Source organism: Odontesthes bonariensis, chromosome 14 (genome assembly GCF_027942865.1).
Source record: "Odontesthes bonariensis isolate fOdoBon6 chromosome 14, fOdoBon6.hap1, whole genome shotgun sequence".
Lineage (NCBI taxonomy): Eukaryota > Metazoa > Chordata > Actinopteri > Atheriniformes > Atherinopsidae > Odontesthes > Odontesthes bonariensis.
This window is the reverse complement of record NC_134519.1, coordinates 11325806-11343611: the sequence shown is the minus strand read 5'-3', so window position 1 is coordinate 11343611 and position 17806 is coordinate 11325806. Positions and strand designations below refer to the sequence as shown.

At 40.0% G+C, this 17806-nt stretch overlaps 1 protein-coding gene across 1 annotated transcript in view; it reads right to left on the bottom strand.

Moving 5' to 3' along the window:
* st6galnac3 (ST6 (alpha-N-acetyl-neuraminyl-2,3-beta-galactosyl-1,3)-N-acetylgalactosaminide alpha-2,6-sialyltransferase 3) overlaps positions 1-17806 on the bottom strand; it is a 107597-nt gene that overhangs the window by 61580 nt on the left and 28211 nt on the right. Inside the window, exon 2 of the mRNA XM_075482850.1 lies at positions 6805-6999. Coding sequence (XP_075338965.1) covers positions 6805-6999 — 195 coding nt within the window. The remainder of the gene's footprint in view (positions 1-6804; positions 7000-17806) is intronic.

Genomic DNA, 17806 nt, shown 5'->3' with positions numbered 1-17806 from the left:
GATCGGCTGATTCGCTAGTCACATGACTAATCAGCCATCACATCACATGATCGCCCTTGCATCTGGAGTATGAGCAACTGCTTTATATTAACAGATTTATCAGGGCTGCTCTGGACATTCGAAAGTTCTCGCGCCATTCTTTGGTGACAACAACTTGGTCCACGAAATTCTTCTGATTCGCTAGGCTGGTATCGTTGGTCATGTGACTTGAGTGCTGGGAAACTAAAAACAAACAGGCGTGCTTCACTTCAGTTACACACTTCCTTTCTATTCGTGACATCAAGACGAATATGGAAATCATGGACAACCACAATGGGAGCCTGCTCCATGTCCTACTGCTGGTAGTACGTTGTGCACAACAATACGTGGCAAGGAGGCGCCAGATTCAACAAACTTTTATGATGAGAACCCAGCCACTGCAGCAACGCAAGCCGTACGGAGCGCCGCTTTTGGGTTAGAGCGGGAAGAAGCAGCGCATGGTGGGACAATTTCGTGGACCAAGTTGTTGTCGCCGAAGAATAAATAATAAATAATAAAGCATAATAAAGCAAGGGCGATCATGTGATGTGATGGCTGATTAGTCATGTGACTAGCGAATCAGCCGATCCCCGTTTGTGTGTAAATGTAAATAGTTTGCAAGACGGCGACACGAAGAAATGGTGAACTGAATCAACTGTAATTAACTTCATTTCCATTACTAATCTCATCAAACTAAACCTTACAACCAATAGGCCGAAGGGGAGGGTCTTGCAGTTGCACATTTGACTGTTAAAAATTGCAAATGCAAAGGGGTGGCTTCCCTAAGTATGTTTTGATTAATTAGTAAGATTACATGTAGCATGCTCAGTTAAGTCTTGTTCTATTCAAAGTTCCCATGATTTGGCTAACAGAGCACCATTTGTCTCATTTGCATTTTTATATATTTTCAAATCAACCAGAAACTCGTATTTAGGCGACGCCCACCATTCTGCATAAGCTCTACACTCTGAATAAGTGCAAAATATGTAGCCTATACACCCCATGCTGCAAGATGAGACATCAATCATTGTACACATGTTACATAAATTACAGAATCTAAAGTAAGTTTAAGAATAAGTGGAAGACAGTTTTATCATTAATGGGTCAGATACTGGTGTACAGGTGACACATTGTGCAAGACATCATTTAGAAACTAAGGATGTAAAGATTAACCATTACTAATCAGGATCCAGTTTTAATGTTAAAACTCTCCAGAGACAAAGTAAAGCTGGAGGCAGGAGTCAACGAGGCTGGAGACAATCATCTTTAGTGGAGAGTATTCTTTAATACTTCGCTCAGGGTCAAACAGTTTGCCACCAAAGCTGTAAGACAAAGAACAAAGAAGCCAGTTCCTTTTTTATACCAAGATCTACGTTCAGAACAACATGTCTGTCTTCAGTTTCTGCTTTTCAACATACGGTTTCTTTAAAGATCTTAAAGACTTTCTGGTGCCTGTCTGACATGTCATCAACGTAAATATTTATGTTTTATATCACATAAATTAAACCATCTCAGTGTCTTGTGGTAAATCCAAGTAGATGCAGGTACAAAGCATTAATCAGGTCTGGCTTCTCCAAACATACTATCAGCTAAAGTCAGCGTCAGTGGGTCCACACCATTACTACGAAGATCATGCACCAAGTGGGCATGAACACCATTTAAACAGCATTTCAGTCAACCCAACCACCGGCTCAGATCTAGCTATAAAAGCAATGTATACTCCCTACTTTGTCGCTTACAAGGTAAAAAAAAAAAAGCAATCTGTGCAGCAGCCAAAATGACACGGTTTACAGCACACAGTCAAATATTAAGTCTGGAAACGATTTGGATTTGGATTTTAGAAGAAGGATAGGGGACTGCACGGTGGTGGTTAGCACCGTCGCCTCACAGCAAGAGGGTGTTTTTCCTCATGTATGCGTGGGTTCTCTCCAGGTACTCTGGCTTCCTCCCACCATCCAAAAACATGCCCATTCTAGGTGCATTGGTGACTCTAAATTGTGCCTTGGAGTGAGTGTTAGCGTGAATAGTTGTGTCTCATTCGTCTCTGTGTGGCCCTGTGATGGACTGGCGAGGGTGGACCCTGCTACTCTGCCACTCGCCCCTCGACCCTAAGTTGGATTCAGTGGGTATAGACAATGGATGGATGGAAGAAGGACAGGAAATTGGACAAAAGTCTGTAGAGTACTGACTAAGATCAGTGGTAACACAACAGACCTGAACATTTATCAGGTGAGAGGTCACGGATGTTAGCACAACTAGCAAAAGACTCAGAGAGTAAAGTCTAAGTCTGAGCCCCAATAACTCAGCGAGAGGAAAGATATTTACACCATCTACTTTCCAAATTATTGCTAAAGATATACAAACCTGCTTTATCAAAAATGGCAGTTTGGTGACATGATGCTGTAAATACATTAGAGCTACATCTAGAACACAGACGGTCTATTTCATCAAATGTCTATTTAAAGGTTGCTGTCCGACACCACATTTATAAAAATGACTTTTTTCCACTAACAACTGAAATCAGACTCCATTGAATCATATTGTTCTGATTAACATGCCTCATGTATTTAGACACTTATGACTTGATGCTAGACCAATGATTAAAGTAACAGCCAACTACTCTAAAATGAATTATTACTGACATATCTGACCAGACACTTGATAAATGTGCTGCTTGATATTGATTTTAACTGTGAAGGAGTTAAATAAACTTCACATTTGTGGAGTGCAACACTGGTTGAGTATAAATAATTGTCCTGGGATCCTGTTAGTAGTTAGCTTTGTTTTTAAAGCTGTTGATTGACAGCTTGATGCTACAGATGTTGAGTCTTTACCGATCAAGAAAAATGTTCAGGCAATCTCCTGTTTAGAACAAGATGATAATACATAAGAAGTAAAAGTACAAAGACTTCTGTCCATGTTTATGGTTTCCTTTAAAAAGAGACAGGATTTAAAATGTTCCAGTCCAAATGAAAATATTGAGTTTCTTTTCCTGGTGTGTGATACACCAGAGGCCAGAATGTAAATTGCCTCAAGACAAATGTTTTGTATTTCTCCTGAAAAGTAGAGCAGCTACAACAATCTATCACACTTGGAGACAGACTCAATCAAATGTGCAATATAAGGCAGACTGTTCCCATGCTACCGGGTTATGCATAATACATGCTTGTGAGAGATGTATAATACTTCAAATGACACCTCACCGTGGATCATGCAAAAAGGCCTTACTGTCCAAAAGAAATATGCCAGCCTCTCGAGCTGTTGTTTCGTGCTTAACAGAGGTTGACAGCTCACACAACAGACCTTCTCTCCAGACGTTATCACTCACAACACCCAGAGCAGAGTCATCACCTTGACCAGACCTCCACAATTCTGTTCATCCTTCATCAGAAATTTTAGTAACATGCAGAGCAATTACGACACTCACATTAAAGACAATCACGGCCCTCTCTGGCTTGCTAAAAAAGTGTCCACTAATGGGGGGAATCTGAGCCAAAACGAGGCCTTGTTCTGAGAGGCTGTACGTCTTTTCCAATGATTTGCATGGATCTCCACAGGGAGAGTGCACTGATTTAAGCAGGCTTGTCTGAAGGCAGAAGGAGGTGCAGACGTACAGATTGGTGTAATGCATGATTGCCTCTGGGCCCATGTGCGTGGATGAAACTCTCCGGAGACAAAAGGAAGGCGCCGCGCATTAATCGACCAATATCAGCCTGCTGAATATAAGGCATCCACTTCTAAGAAGGACCAGTGCATCCATTGCAACGCAAAAAACCAGACTGCACACTGAGAGGACAGTTAACGAATCCTTATCCGCCTTCACTTTCTGTTCCATGCATCTCTGCGGGCAAAATGTATGATTTCCTTGTGTGACTTCTTAATATCTTCCAGTTTGAGCACACTTCTGGTGGGCTGCCTCCCTGAACAACAAACATACAGTTTGGTATTTCCATTTTGATGTGGTGGGAATTAAAAGGCTTTGATATTTCAATTTCCATAAATTTTGAGGGGAACATGCGCCACGTAGCTGTTTGAAGGCAGAAGAATGCGATCACAGACATGGTTGTTTTGATTTACAAAGAAATAGTGAACACCAGAGGCATCAAACAGGCATTTTCAGATCCATCTCAGAGAACCTGATACAACGGATTAAAGAAATTGTTAACGCTGCTGTTAAACTGCAGCGTTTTCATGAGTGAATTTCAGTATGCTGTCATTATTGAGTGAAATGTGATAACAGGTTATTGTCAATAGATGCCTGCAGAAAACCATTGCACCATAGAAAAATGTATGACACGAGTTATGACACTCGACATGAAATGCGACAAATGTAAAAAGGTTCCTTGTAAAACAGAAGAAGCTGGTGCTTTCATCTTAAGACTGAAGTAGCAAAATTATTTGCAAAGCAAGAGATACAAGAGAAGATGCAAGTGATGTTAATGTTAATAATGATGTTAGTTCCATGCCAACGAGCGTAAACACAACAGCTTTTTTTTAACATTCATACAAGTATAAATTATACCTTAAATGTGGCCATTTTGTCCTTTTTCACAATTTATTTCATACACTTACATCTGATTATGATTAATACATTGGCGGAGACATGTTTTTCTTGTGAAAAATAAAGGTTTTAGTCAACTACTTCCTTAGAAATAAAAATCAGCATCTGGATTCTTTTTAGTTAATTGGTAAAAGCCTCCGTTTGGAAAAGTACTGCGGGGATGGAAATGTTTTAAGCTGACAAGTTATTCAACCATGTCAAAACACTTTCTAGTTCTTAACTGGAAACTATTCCTGTTTTAAGAGTCAAATTTTTGGTCTGCAAAAACAAAACAATGGAGGAGATTGATAAAACTGCTACAATAAGGTTAAAAACCATCCAAAGCTTTATGAAAACCTGAAGGATGGTGAGACATCATCTTTGAGTAAGAACTGTGGTCAAAAGAACATCTTACATCTGTGATATGTGACTGTGATTGGAGATCACCTCAAAGGATTTGTGAAATCTAATCGAAGAAAATCAACAGTGGACTCACAGCTATATTTAATGGGGAAAGTAAGAACAGTTACACACACCCACACAGATTTACCTTGTGCTAGAGTGATAGGAGTATTAGGGTAAAAAAAAAAAAAAAGGCAGATGAAGGGCTGCCTGCCTGATGCACAAGCCCGCGGGGGCAGCGCTATGATCATGAGACATCATTTCACAGGACTGACCGCCACCTTAATCTCAATGAGAATCACTGGGCCGTGCTACAGAAGACATTACACAGCGGTCTGACTGTCCCAATATCAATACAAGACCTTAGTGAAAAACTAATGCAACTCTGGATGGAAATAAATGTTGTGACATTGCAAAAGCTGATGCCACAGTGAATGTGAGATGTAATAAAAGCTAATTTGGTGTCCCACAAAATATTAGTGTATGTACAAGCACAGGATGGATCTGACTGAGAGCCAGGCACAGACTGAGCGGTCTGGCATTCGGGCACATGCCCGAAGGGCCGCGGCCCTGACAATGCTCATCGCGGCCCTGCAGTCACGGTCGGTCATCACGCTCCCTCGTCATCCTAAAAAGTTCCTTCTTACTGACCTTTCAATGGCACCTTTTCGCTATTTATATCACTGAAATTGCTATACATTACACACTGACGGTGGGACCTTGATGATGTGTTTTATTATGGTTCATTTACATTACATTATTTTATTTTATCTGAATATATCTTCGTACGATGTAAAAATGTTTCAAATAAAAGAAATGTATATCTATCTATATTTTGTATGTGTTTGAGACAACTAGAGTAAAGCACTGCCTTGTGGGAACTCCTTTTACCCGGCTCCCGCCAAAAAAAAATAGAACGTAGAAGATTCAACATTCTGTAGCTTGTTGGTCAAAGTAAGAGATAAACGGGGACGGTAGATGTCGCGGATGGATTGCTTACAACAATTTTAAAAAATGAATCGAGGACCAGGAGGAGGAATTAAACGACAGAAGGGGGGAGCGGAGAAAAAGAGGGACAAATTGAAAAGAGCACTGCTTTCGGGGGGTGAGAAATGCGCTAAATTGGATGTTTTTTTTTTCATCTGCTGCAACCTGCTGCGCAAGCATTGATGTTGCCGACACTGGCGAGGACGAGGATGAATACAATGAGCAAGAGGACACCGAGGAGGAACAAAATGAGCATAGGCCTAAAGAGGATGGGGAAGCTTTGGAGACTGAGATGGAGACCGAGATGGAGACTGATGCTGCAAGAGAGGAGAGCATAACACATGTGAGTTTTACAGAAGAGAAGATCAACTATTTTAGCCGGCCAAACTCCAGCTCATTGGGCTTGTTTTTTAAGTTCCACCCACAGCAGAAGAGCGAAAGCGCAACTGTTAGGAGGCTGTTCTAGTTGGAAGCTTAATTTCGGTTTCTGAAACTTGAGTTTTGGATGTGGATGTGGTGCACCTACTGTTGTGACCAGTCAGTTGCATGTAAACGCCACCCTCAGGTATACTCTGCTTTCTCTTAATCATTCTTATATCGTATGCTATATTTAGAGTATTTTCAGCGCCAGATGTCAGTGTAAATTTTATTTACGAAGCACATTTAAAACAAAATGAGTTGAACCAAAGTACTGTACAGTTAAATATTAACAACCCAAAAGCAATAAAACACTAAAAGCACAATAAGGAAGACTGGCTGAAATGGATGATAAAACAGGCTAATAGTAATGAAATAGCATTCCTTATAAAAACACAATAAAAGTGCATATGTCCTTGATGGTGGTGTTTGTGCCTCACCTCCTGTTTGGGGATGCTGACATAGCCAAGGTGAGGCTTGAAGGCCTTGTACGGCTGCTTGGAGAACATCCAGTGGCTGCTGAACGTCTGGCCAAACACAGGCTGCAGGAGGAAGTAGGGCTTCTCCGAGTAGTTCACCACGACCACGAAGAGCGATACAGCCACGATCAGACTGGTGGCGATCAACGACTTCCTCTGTGGAGGGAGAGAGAGAACATTTATGACAAGTCTGACAAACAAATAGTAGATAACGTAACCCGGGAACCAGAGCGATCTATGAGTTCATGTTTAATTTGCTTTGGCAGACTGTGTCTTGCCCTCCTGATGGTCAAACGGATTTCAAACGCCAGGCCGATCAATAAAAAGTACAGAAGAACACTCTCAGGGGATGTTGCTCGGCGCTACATCACACATCATGGGTCAACACTCCTGGGGGGGTGCATTTCTTTAAACAGTTATCCCACATGTAAAAACACAGTACACTCTTAGAATATTAATTACATGAAGCATATGGAGACCATATCTTTAACATTTAAGCATCAGTGAGCTAAAGAAGGGAAAAGAACATTGTCCTACAGTGATGAGATGTAGCATGAAATAATTAAATGAACCCTCAGTTTAGTTTTTTTTAAGGTTAAAGATGATTTCAATGAAAAAATCTGTGTTTAGTACAGAAAATATATTTGAATGTAACATTCTACACAATGAAAAAGCTTGACTTTGTTACATGTACAGTTTAATTTTCAGAAGCCAATAAAGCATTTCATACATCGCAGATCAGAGACCTCCAGAAAAGTGAATGAAAAAGCTGTTTCTATGCATCTGCCTCACTTTGGGTCATGTGTTAATCATTTCAAAACACAACAAGCAAACGATCAGTTTGGGTCAAACCTCAGAGAAAAATGTTTTACTAATGATACAATGTAGAGATTTGGATTAAATGGAGTGCATCTTACAAAAGTCACCTAAATAATATCCGACCAGGGAGATATGAGCCCTCCGACTGCAAAGAGATATTTCCCAAGCAGCAGAGAGACTTTGACAAGTCTTAAATTCAATCATTATGTTTTTGTTTCAAGACCGATGACTCACAGTAACTTCTTCCCCTCACTTCAGATGTATCAAGTACAACAGATCTCCCTTAAATCCTCCTTCATATACAGTCAATTTGCAGAGATTATCAGTTAATCTGCTCATTGACAAACAAGGTTCATTTCATCTAATGTGTTTGAGCCGTCATACTCCAATAAAGCTGAGCAATAAAGCTGAGCTGCTTCTTGCAAAGTTTTCATTAATTTTTCATCACTGACATAATTATGAGCGATGTTGGTCAGTAGTTTGAAGTGGTGGTAGTAGGGCCGGTGCTGTTAGGGAATTTACCCAGCAGTGATTTAGAGTAGCTCAACAACAAAGCGTGCAATAATGTAGTACAGCTCTCCAACTATTTTTTTGGGGGGGGGTAGGGGGGGGGGGGGCAGCTTGGTTGAAACTGGTAAGGATGGAAAAGACGAATTTAGGTAGAATTTAGGTAATATGACTCAAATGCTTCAAACAGGAATCGTGGTGCCCTTCAAACCCCTCAACACCCCCGGACAAAGTCTGGTTCCCCTTGAGGACACACCCCCCCCCCCTAAACAACCCCTTGAAAACCACATATCAGTACAGGGTTGCAAAGATGTACTTTAGCCCCACCATTACCTCGTAGTTTTTGTATTTGTAACTCTAACCAAGTGAAGTTATTGTTTAAACACAAACAAGAATCGACAAAAGCATTAATTGTATTAACTAAGCATAACATAAGTTTATAGAAAAGTCATATGTTGGTAATAAAGACATGTTTCATGCACTTGTTTCAGGAGACTAACATGCCATCCACCCCCCTTCCTTCCTCATTATGAGGATTGATGAAACGAAAGGCTTGATCGTGACATCTGTTCCGATGTGGAAACATCAATGAGACACGTTTCACTCCTACTACTTGTGAGGGCCGTACTTTACAGGAAAGACATTTTGGTACATACTTAGCACTTAGTATGAACAAGGAAATCATGTGCTGAGTCTCCTAGTCAGTAGAATTAAAAAAGAAGAATTAGAAAAATAAAAACCATCCAAAGAGTAAAAATCTGTGAAGAAAATGGCAAAAATATAATGACTATGTACAATGTACAAGAAAATGTTATTTAAAAAAGCTATAAGCTCTGCTCCTTTAAGGAAATAATTATCAGTTACAAATTAGCTGTATAGCCATTTTGAATGGAGGACTGTTTAGTACATTATCAGTGAAAAATTAGCTTTTATCTCAAAGCAGCACTCTGCCTCAGTACAGCCCAGGGACGAATTAAGCAGAACTGTATACAAAAGTTGGCATCAGCCCAACTGATTGAAAATTTCCGGCCTGTTACACAAGAGAAAAGCTTCCTAAGTTTGCCTGATTTTCTTCCAAGTTGACTTCAATGCTTTTTTTTCTTGGCATTCCTGTTCCTACTCAACCCGATGGGTTTCATGTTGCACCGACATCAAATCAAAACTGTGTGTTATAAGCAGATGTAAAAGATGCTTTTTGTGTCTGAGATTTGTTTCCATAACAACACTGAAAATTACTCCTGGGACAAAGTGGCAGCAACACTGGATAAAACTCTCTGAACACATCCTTCGTATAGCTTCACACAGCTGCTGGAATGGCTCTCGACTTGTTTTGTTAGAGGATTAGGGACCTTGCTCAGTCTGCATAATCTGCTTTTCTGTTTCACCATTTCTACCAATAAAGCAACAGCTGGGGCAGCATTGTTTCATACGCCGCAGAATCTGGAGGTAATGGGTATTGCTGCCCAGCAGAAAAAGCCTCGGGAGATGAATAATGTATAAGAGATGGAAGAGGAAAGGTCTCACAGAGGAGAAAGTATTGGCAGGGCAGAGCTGGAGATCAATGCACAGACGAGAGAAGGAATCAGACCAGGGCGAAAAAATATCAGTATGCTACAACATCTCAGAGCCTGAGGGTGATGATAGATTTCAGCAAAGCCAGAGATGTTTCATTTTTTCCCTTTTTCCAGGAAACTTCAATACCTAGCTTCTAATCTGACAGACAACGCCGCTGCAAAACTCTGGACTTTCAGGAAGTTGGTGTTTTGCAAACACTTTGAAGTTATCTGATGGCGAGAAGATTGGATGTGGTGCGTGGTAATGGTGAGGCTCCCATCGCCAACGTGCCTGCGAGCTCTGAGCTCCAACATCAAACGTCCCAAGGGAGGCGCTGGAGGCTTTGCTTCACAGAGATGAGATCAAACAGCTGCTGTGCAGCGGGGGTGGGCTTGATGTCAAATGATGGTGACCATTTGCTGCTCTGACAGGCTATTACATTCACCAGTTGCATATATGTTACATCACCCATCGTTTCACAGCATTCTGCTCATCTTTAATCCCAAACAGAAAGGTCTCAACTTTAATCTTTAACAAAACTCCACAAAAAGAAATTATTTTTCCACACTCTTCTTTAATTATGTTAGAAAAAAACAGAGTCAGTCTGTCCTATTTCATGTATTAAAAAAAAAATGTTTTCAAAAGAAATGAAAAAAATGGCTACTCTCTGAAAATGTGCTGTAATAGCCAGTCATCAAGACTCCATTATGGAGCATGAAACCAATTTCTTAAAAAGCAAGAGAGTTCCTCAAGAGGGGAAAAAGAAACATCCCTCAGCTCAGTCCGCACGGTTGAAACATCCATCTGCTCTCATGGGGACAGAAAATTTCCTCGTCTCCTTCAACCTCAACCTGGCCACAAATCACAGGGGAAATGATGTGTCAAAGTCTGCAGGCGATCGGAGGCCTGGCGTGGGCGTCGCGGGACGCTGAACCTTCACAAGCTGAAAGACTCAAACTCCTTTCCTCAGCCTCTCATCCATCAGGGCGATCTTAACTCAGCCTGTTGAGCCGTGTGACACAGAAGTTGAAAGGTTCTGTGTTGAGGAAGTGGAACAGTAAGAGAGCAGAACCACCGAACCCATCAGAGAGACAGCAAAAGGCTGCAGAGTTAGAACATTAAAGCTTCCTGTCAACATTAAAACATTTTGCTTGAAGAATATGACTCCATATGCAGCTGAAACGACCTTGTTTGCCACCATCAGATCAGACAATGATGGCCATTAACTGCACTGCTATTTATGGTTGTAGCCCTGGGACTTTTTTTTAATGCACACCAACAAAAGCTTTGAGAGGTTATTTTTGAAGGTGCTAAAGCCTACACTCTGATGGACTATTGATCTCAGTTCTCAGATTGTGTGGGATCATTGGGACTTGGGACACAAGACAGCCATAATTTTCCTCTAATCTCTGCTGCAGCAAGTCTGTGTGACCTGACTACATATAGGAGAAACGAGCTGAGAGTGGTTTGTGCCAATGATCAAACTGCAAGGTGCAGAAATTGAGAAACAAGTTGCGTATAATAATACAGTACAATATCTAAAGAACAGCCCTATATTCCATTTCTGTTACTGTCTAATTCTACTCCACAATATTTCTGAGGCAAACGTGTACTTGTTTTGAAACTGTACTGATTTGAAAACCTTGTTTTTTATTTGTTTTAGACAGCATAATTACCGGATCAGATCAGACTGGACAAACTCAAACAGTGGCATTTAGTTTGCAAAAAATAAATCCGTAATAATTACTTTAGCATCATAGATTATACAAATAAAGTTGGGAGAAAAGGGTTTGGAGTTTGGAGGCTAAAAATATCTAAACTTGTATAACCGTTTAAACATATTGTAAGTGTTAAAGGTGGGGTAGGGGATCTTTTTCTGGAACATTTTTTTACATATTGCTTGAAATACTCTTCACACCCCCATTGCAACCAATTAAAGCTGCGGTCGGCAACTTTTTTTTAGTCATATTAGCTTGAACTGTCATGGGATTCTGGAAGTAGAATATTAAATAGGCTGTTTAGGAAAAATAACGAAATCTGTAGCTCCCTCTGAAGCCTGTAATCATGCTTGCAAAAACCGAGCGCTCCCGGCTGTTTTTAACCAATCAAGTTACGGTGGAAGAATCCTACCTGTCAATCACAGCTTGTGCACACGCTGCTGAGCGTGAGTCTGCCCCAGCTTGTGTGCGCTCACACTGGTGTGAATTCACTTGCACAACCTCGTCCACAGAGGGGGAGGGGTTTGGGGGGGCGATTCGGAGCTTGTTAGAGGTTGGGGGAGGGACCTGAAAGTTGTATCAGTTCGAATTTTCCAACTTTAGACTCAGAATTTTGAAAACCTGCCAACTGCAGCTTTAAATCAACAGAATAATTTGTTGAACAAGGCAAGTTAGCGTTTAGCTTTATTGCTCTATTAAGAATTAAGATTTATCTGTTATCTTATGTAGGTGACAAAGCAAATTAATTTGTTACGGTGTTCCAGGGGGATATTAATATATAGTTTCCTTTTTCAGTTGTAGGGGGATAAGTGGCTAAATTAGCTTTAGCTTCTTTGAGGATCTCCATGATAATGTGCTCCCCAATGGCAAGAAGGATCTGGGAAATAATTACATAACACATACTCTGCAGAGGGCTGCACAGGGATGTGGTGGTTAGCAGCGTCGCTTCACAGCAAGAGGGTTCCAGGTTCAATTCCCAGCTGGAGCCTTTCTGTGTGGAGTTTGCATGTTTTCCCTGTGTAAGTGTGGGTTCTCTCCAGGTACTTTGGCTTCCTCCCACCATCCAAAAGCATGAATGTCAGGTTAATTGGTGTCTCTAAATTGGACCGGCGGCCTGTCCAGGGTGTACCCTGCCTCTTGTCCAATGACAGCTGGGACAGGCTCCGACCCCCCCGCGCCCCGACAGTTGGATTAAGCGGGTATAGAAAATGGATGGATGCTCTGCTGAAAATATGAATACAACTGATAATTTGCTCAAAAGAATGCCAAACAATACTTCTGATGCAATTGATGATTTGATGCATAGAATTTCAGATACAACAAATGCGTTTTGACTTTGTAACGCAGGTTTGGCTGCCAGAATCCTCAAAAAGGTCTCACCACCTTAATCCCCAGTCTGTAAATGTTTTAAATACAAAACATATGTAATAAAATGTCATTAAAATCACAGTTGTTTCTATGTTTTCAGCCTTCTTTTGTCGTATTTCAATATTTTCGGTAACCTTTCAAATGGATGAAAAATACTGGAATTTGTATTTCTTTTTAAGTTCAAATGTATGATATTTTAAACCTCAATGCAGCAGCAGAAAATGACTTGCAACAGTTTCTCAAGAAATGGCTTTGTTGTCACTTGAGGGTCCAGTGGCGCCTACTACATGTACATCTGTCTCTTTTAAAGCAATAAAAGCTTGCTTTTCTCCACTGAATAAAGCTGCTTTTTGGTTGTAAAAGCTACTGCAAACAGAGTTATACAATGAGCAAAGGGGCCAGATGCACAAACAATGCACACACATACCTTCTCCTCCACACAAACTGGAATTTATAAAATCTGTGAGAAAATGTACATTTTATGCTACTTTAGACCATGCGTGTAAACATCTTTAGACTAATCTTAGTCTTGTGTAAAGGTGGGGGGGAAAAGAGGCTACATAACTTGAAATAAGACACTTCACAGAGCTTTATCAGTATGATACCGCTTTTTTCCCCCTTGATTTTGTTTCTTATAGTTCATTTCTATAATAGACTCCAATTTTAATTGTTGGGGCTATAGATAACTTCAGCTGTGCATCCCAGTATTTAATGGCTGTGGACCTTGTTAATGAAGCTTTAAAAAGACAACTAGTATTTAGAGAGCATGCTGATTTCATTTCACAAGATTGGCTCACACCCAGCGACAGGCTTTTAAGGGCTGTTTAAGAAAACAACCAACATACCACGATCCATCTGTACATCTGTGTCTCCCTCCTGATCATCTCGACATGCAGATAAAGCACAAGTCCTCAGCCCGTATCCCCGACGCGCTCGTCGTGCGAGCCTTTGTTGGAATACAACAATTTTATCTTACCTCTACAGGATCCTTTGCTTTGACTTTACAGATTTGAGCTCTGTTACCGTTACTTTTGTTACTGACTCCAGAACTGATACATCAAATGAAACAGATTTAATTTCCCTACTTCACTGATGACTGTGTGCTTCCGTTTTAATCGTCATGCCTGTGTAGTTGTGATGCAAAAGGCTTTTTTTTTTACATGTAAATTACTAAGAAGGAGCTCATGCCTGTGCACATAATTTCAGGATGATTGAGATTTATAAAACAGAACCAGAGACACAAACACTTTTTGTAAATTTGGCAAAAATAATTCATGTGCACTTTTCTGCCTTTGTGTAAACACAAAGATTTAAAACACCAATAAACCAGATAATATACATATAACGTGACCTAAACCTTCAACTACAAAACGGCAAAAGCTTTGTGATATTCAGTTCCTTATCCCTGCATGCTTTTAAGGAGTGTCTTCATTGTGGAGTATTTTAGTAATTATAAAATGTTTTCACACATGCAATGTGACATTAACACTTTTACTATAGAAACATGGATGAATACTTCTATCAAACATTATTCCCTGAATCATTTACTATTTCCATTTTAGTATAAAGTGCACCAAATGGGCAATAAATCCCCAAACTGTTTTCAACAGATAGTCCCCAATTCACTTGTGTGATGAAAGAAAATTCTCGGCACATTGGCTGTTTATTTACTCATACATATTGTGCAATCAAAATGTCACCTCCGTCAGGCTCTATATGGGCATGAGGGAAATATAATTTCCCACAAGGGCTGATCCTCCAGCTCAGTAAACAACAGGACCACACTGTAGTTCAATCCAAAAAGTTAATAGTGATGGGTATTGAAGTAATGAAAGGTTCAACCTGAGGAAAGTGGCTCATGAAAAAAACATGTCTTCTAGCTATTTTCAAACCTCCTGGGCAGTGGGCAAAAAAAAAAACAATGAAGAAGAAATTACATCTGCAATGCAAAAACATTGCCTGCCTCGCACCTGATTCTTGCCACCACGGTCCAAAAAGCAGTTAAAATCCAATTTAAATTAAGGTGTTTGAGAAAATATATTTACTGAGCCTTTCTATCAAGCTTCCTTTCTTTTTTGAGCCTTTATTTTACTCTCCAAGGCATTAAGACTGAGGAATAAACAAATAGCTGCTCTTGAGATTCGAAATTGGCTCTAGACACAACTTCATTCGTGTCCTATTTCCTGGAGAGGCCTCGCTTCAAAAGTCATCCAAGTACAAGATAACAAACTATTGTTTTCCCTGAGGAGGAGGAGGCTTAGTTTTTGCTGCCAGTGACATGGTTTCACACAAGGTCCCCTCCAAATTTCACACACAGGAGCCCTGACTGCCACAGCAACTGAGAACGAGCATTAACACAATGTGTAGGCGATAGTGCATTTAGATTAGGTTTGTGATCACATGATTAATTCTATTCATGAGTTATGTGTAAAAGTCCTTTGGGTTATTACTCCTTAATTTTTCAATTCAATTCAGTTTTAGTTATATAGCGCCAAATACAACAAATGTCATCTCAAGGCACTTAAATAGTATAGTCCAATTCAAGCCAATTGGAATTCAATTAATTGTAATCATAATTATTTACAAAATAATCCAATCCATTCATATAGAGCCAATCCAAAAACAATTTCCTAACTAAGGAAACCAACAGATTGCACCGAAACTTGTCTTCAGTCCAATTACAAATGCACATTTTTCAGTTGTTCTTCAATTTCAGGTATAATAAATATTCACAGTGCAGTAGCACTACCTTTCATGAGTACTCTTGAAGAAGTAACTTTTCTTGAATTAGGCACTTATATTTGAAAAAAGAAGGGTTTTATTTCACTCAAAAAGTATTAAAGTTTATCTATGGGACAAGATAGAAATCCTAGATTGAAAGTAAAGTTAGGCGCAACAGCAAATTAGTGGTGAACCCCTGTGAGACTCAACAGGGATGCCTTATACACCCCCACAGGCGAGTACACTCAACCCAGTTTGGACAATGAAGGCCATGTGCCACCCAAAGGCTCTTGTACTCCACCTGTAAGCTCAATGGAGATGCAGAGAGTTACAGAACAGCATTCAAAAGGTCCAATGGAAGACTCTTTTTTTTACTGTAGAAGAATCTGATTAAGTGTAATGGCCCACAGAAACTGCACAGCAGCCATGGCACGGGCTGGCTGAAAATGGAGCTTTCGTGTTTTCATTATAAACTTTAGGAAAGCGTACACCAGTCCAACCTTTGTGAGAGGATATGAGATGCTGCTGTCCCAAAATTGTGAAAGCAACATTCAAAGCCATATTCTATTATTTAGATTCAGTCATATTAATTGTGAATCATGTGAAAGATACATGTGAAGACAGGTGGGAGAGTGTAAACAGCTATTTCTAACATGACAGCAATCTATTTCCCTTTCGTGGCTTCTTCTTTCTTTTACTATTGTTATCATATTTAAGTGTTTCATACATAGTCACAATTTTTTTTGTCTTAATGTATTTAGTATATCTGTATATAAAAGATTGGGGGAGACACTGGTCTTTCAGTGCAGTACTGCTGATGGCTGCAGCAGATCGTTTGCTCCATTGCAACTTCTCGGTCAGTCTATTATTTCCAGAAGTCAAGGTGTCATTAGTTAGATTCACAAATTCTGATTAGCATACTGTTTCTCTGAAAAAGTTAATCGCTGAGAAGTTATGGGGTATGCAAAATATGCATTTTTGTCCAATCACGGTTAGAGCAACGGCCTCCGGCTCAACACTTCTGAGCTCAACATATTTGCTTGTGAGAATTATAAATGGACTTGGTAGTGATTTTAAAGGCTGAACCTACAATGTGAATGTGGAAACACTATCCTGAAGTCACAATTCAGGGTCTACCCATACAAAAGACAGCTTCAGAGCAAGCAAGAATACAATCAGGAGTCCAAACAAACCGACTCGTGATGTCACTTTCAAATTCTCTACTTGGAATAACACAAGCTAAAGAGAGTAGTCACACATGTGAAACCGCAGAATAGAGATGTTCCGCAGAGAAAAACAGAGAACTGAGGATCAAAGCGAGCCTTTCTTTATTAGTTGTGTTGACCAACAACAAAAGTTGCTTTCTTGAACTAACCAAATTAGCAAGCCACCCTAACTAGTTACCTGACTAGCTACGTAGCATTAGCATCATTCAGTGGCTTTCAACTTAATAAAGTTTAGTTACTGTAAAATCTGTTTATTGACAGCACCAGTTGCATGGATTCAAAATAAGTCTTTGTTTTGAGACATAAGACATTGTTGCAACAGCAGCGACAAGGTGCTAAATTAAGTTAGCCGGCTTAATTTAATGTTTGAGCCTGAGCTGTGTGACCATTAACAACACATTACATCAAACCTGATATGAAATTAAAGACTTCAAAAACATTTCTATTGTGAATATTTTCTAAAGCGGTAGTTTTCTACTCTGAAATTGAAAACATTTGATAAATAGCCATTACTGTAAAGCCTCTGTTCCTTCTTTCGTTTTTTTAATGAACTAGAACTAAATCAATGACTAAACAATACGCATGAGCACATGTAGCATTCATTTCCTAAATATGCAGCAGTATTAATGAGTACACAGCAACCAATCTCATGGTTCATTTGAAGGTTTAAAACCTGCTGATCCCGGCCAAGCCCAGCAGGGGGGGCACTCACCTCACACAGCTGTCATGTGGTGGCCAAAAGGGAGCAGAGGAGCTGCAGCTGCAGCGTTGCATCCCTAAAACTGTCTGTGAACTCTTCTCACTTCAAGAAACCACAATAAACATTCACAAGTTTAGTTACAGCACAAAAATGTTAAGTTTTCTTATCTCATTGAACATGCAAAGTTACTTTGAAAATACAAGCACAACCTTTTTAGGAAGAAGGAAGCTTGAACATTTGCAACCTCTATATAAAAAAACAACAATTCACTGAGAAGAAACTACAATTCCTGCTCATTGATGGTCACTTTGGAGCTGAGTAAAGCAGGGGAAGAAGGACAATTAAACCTA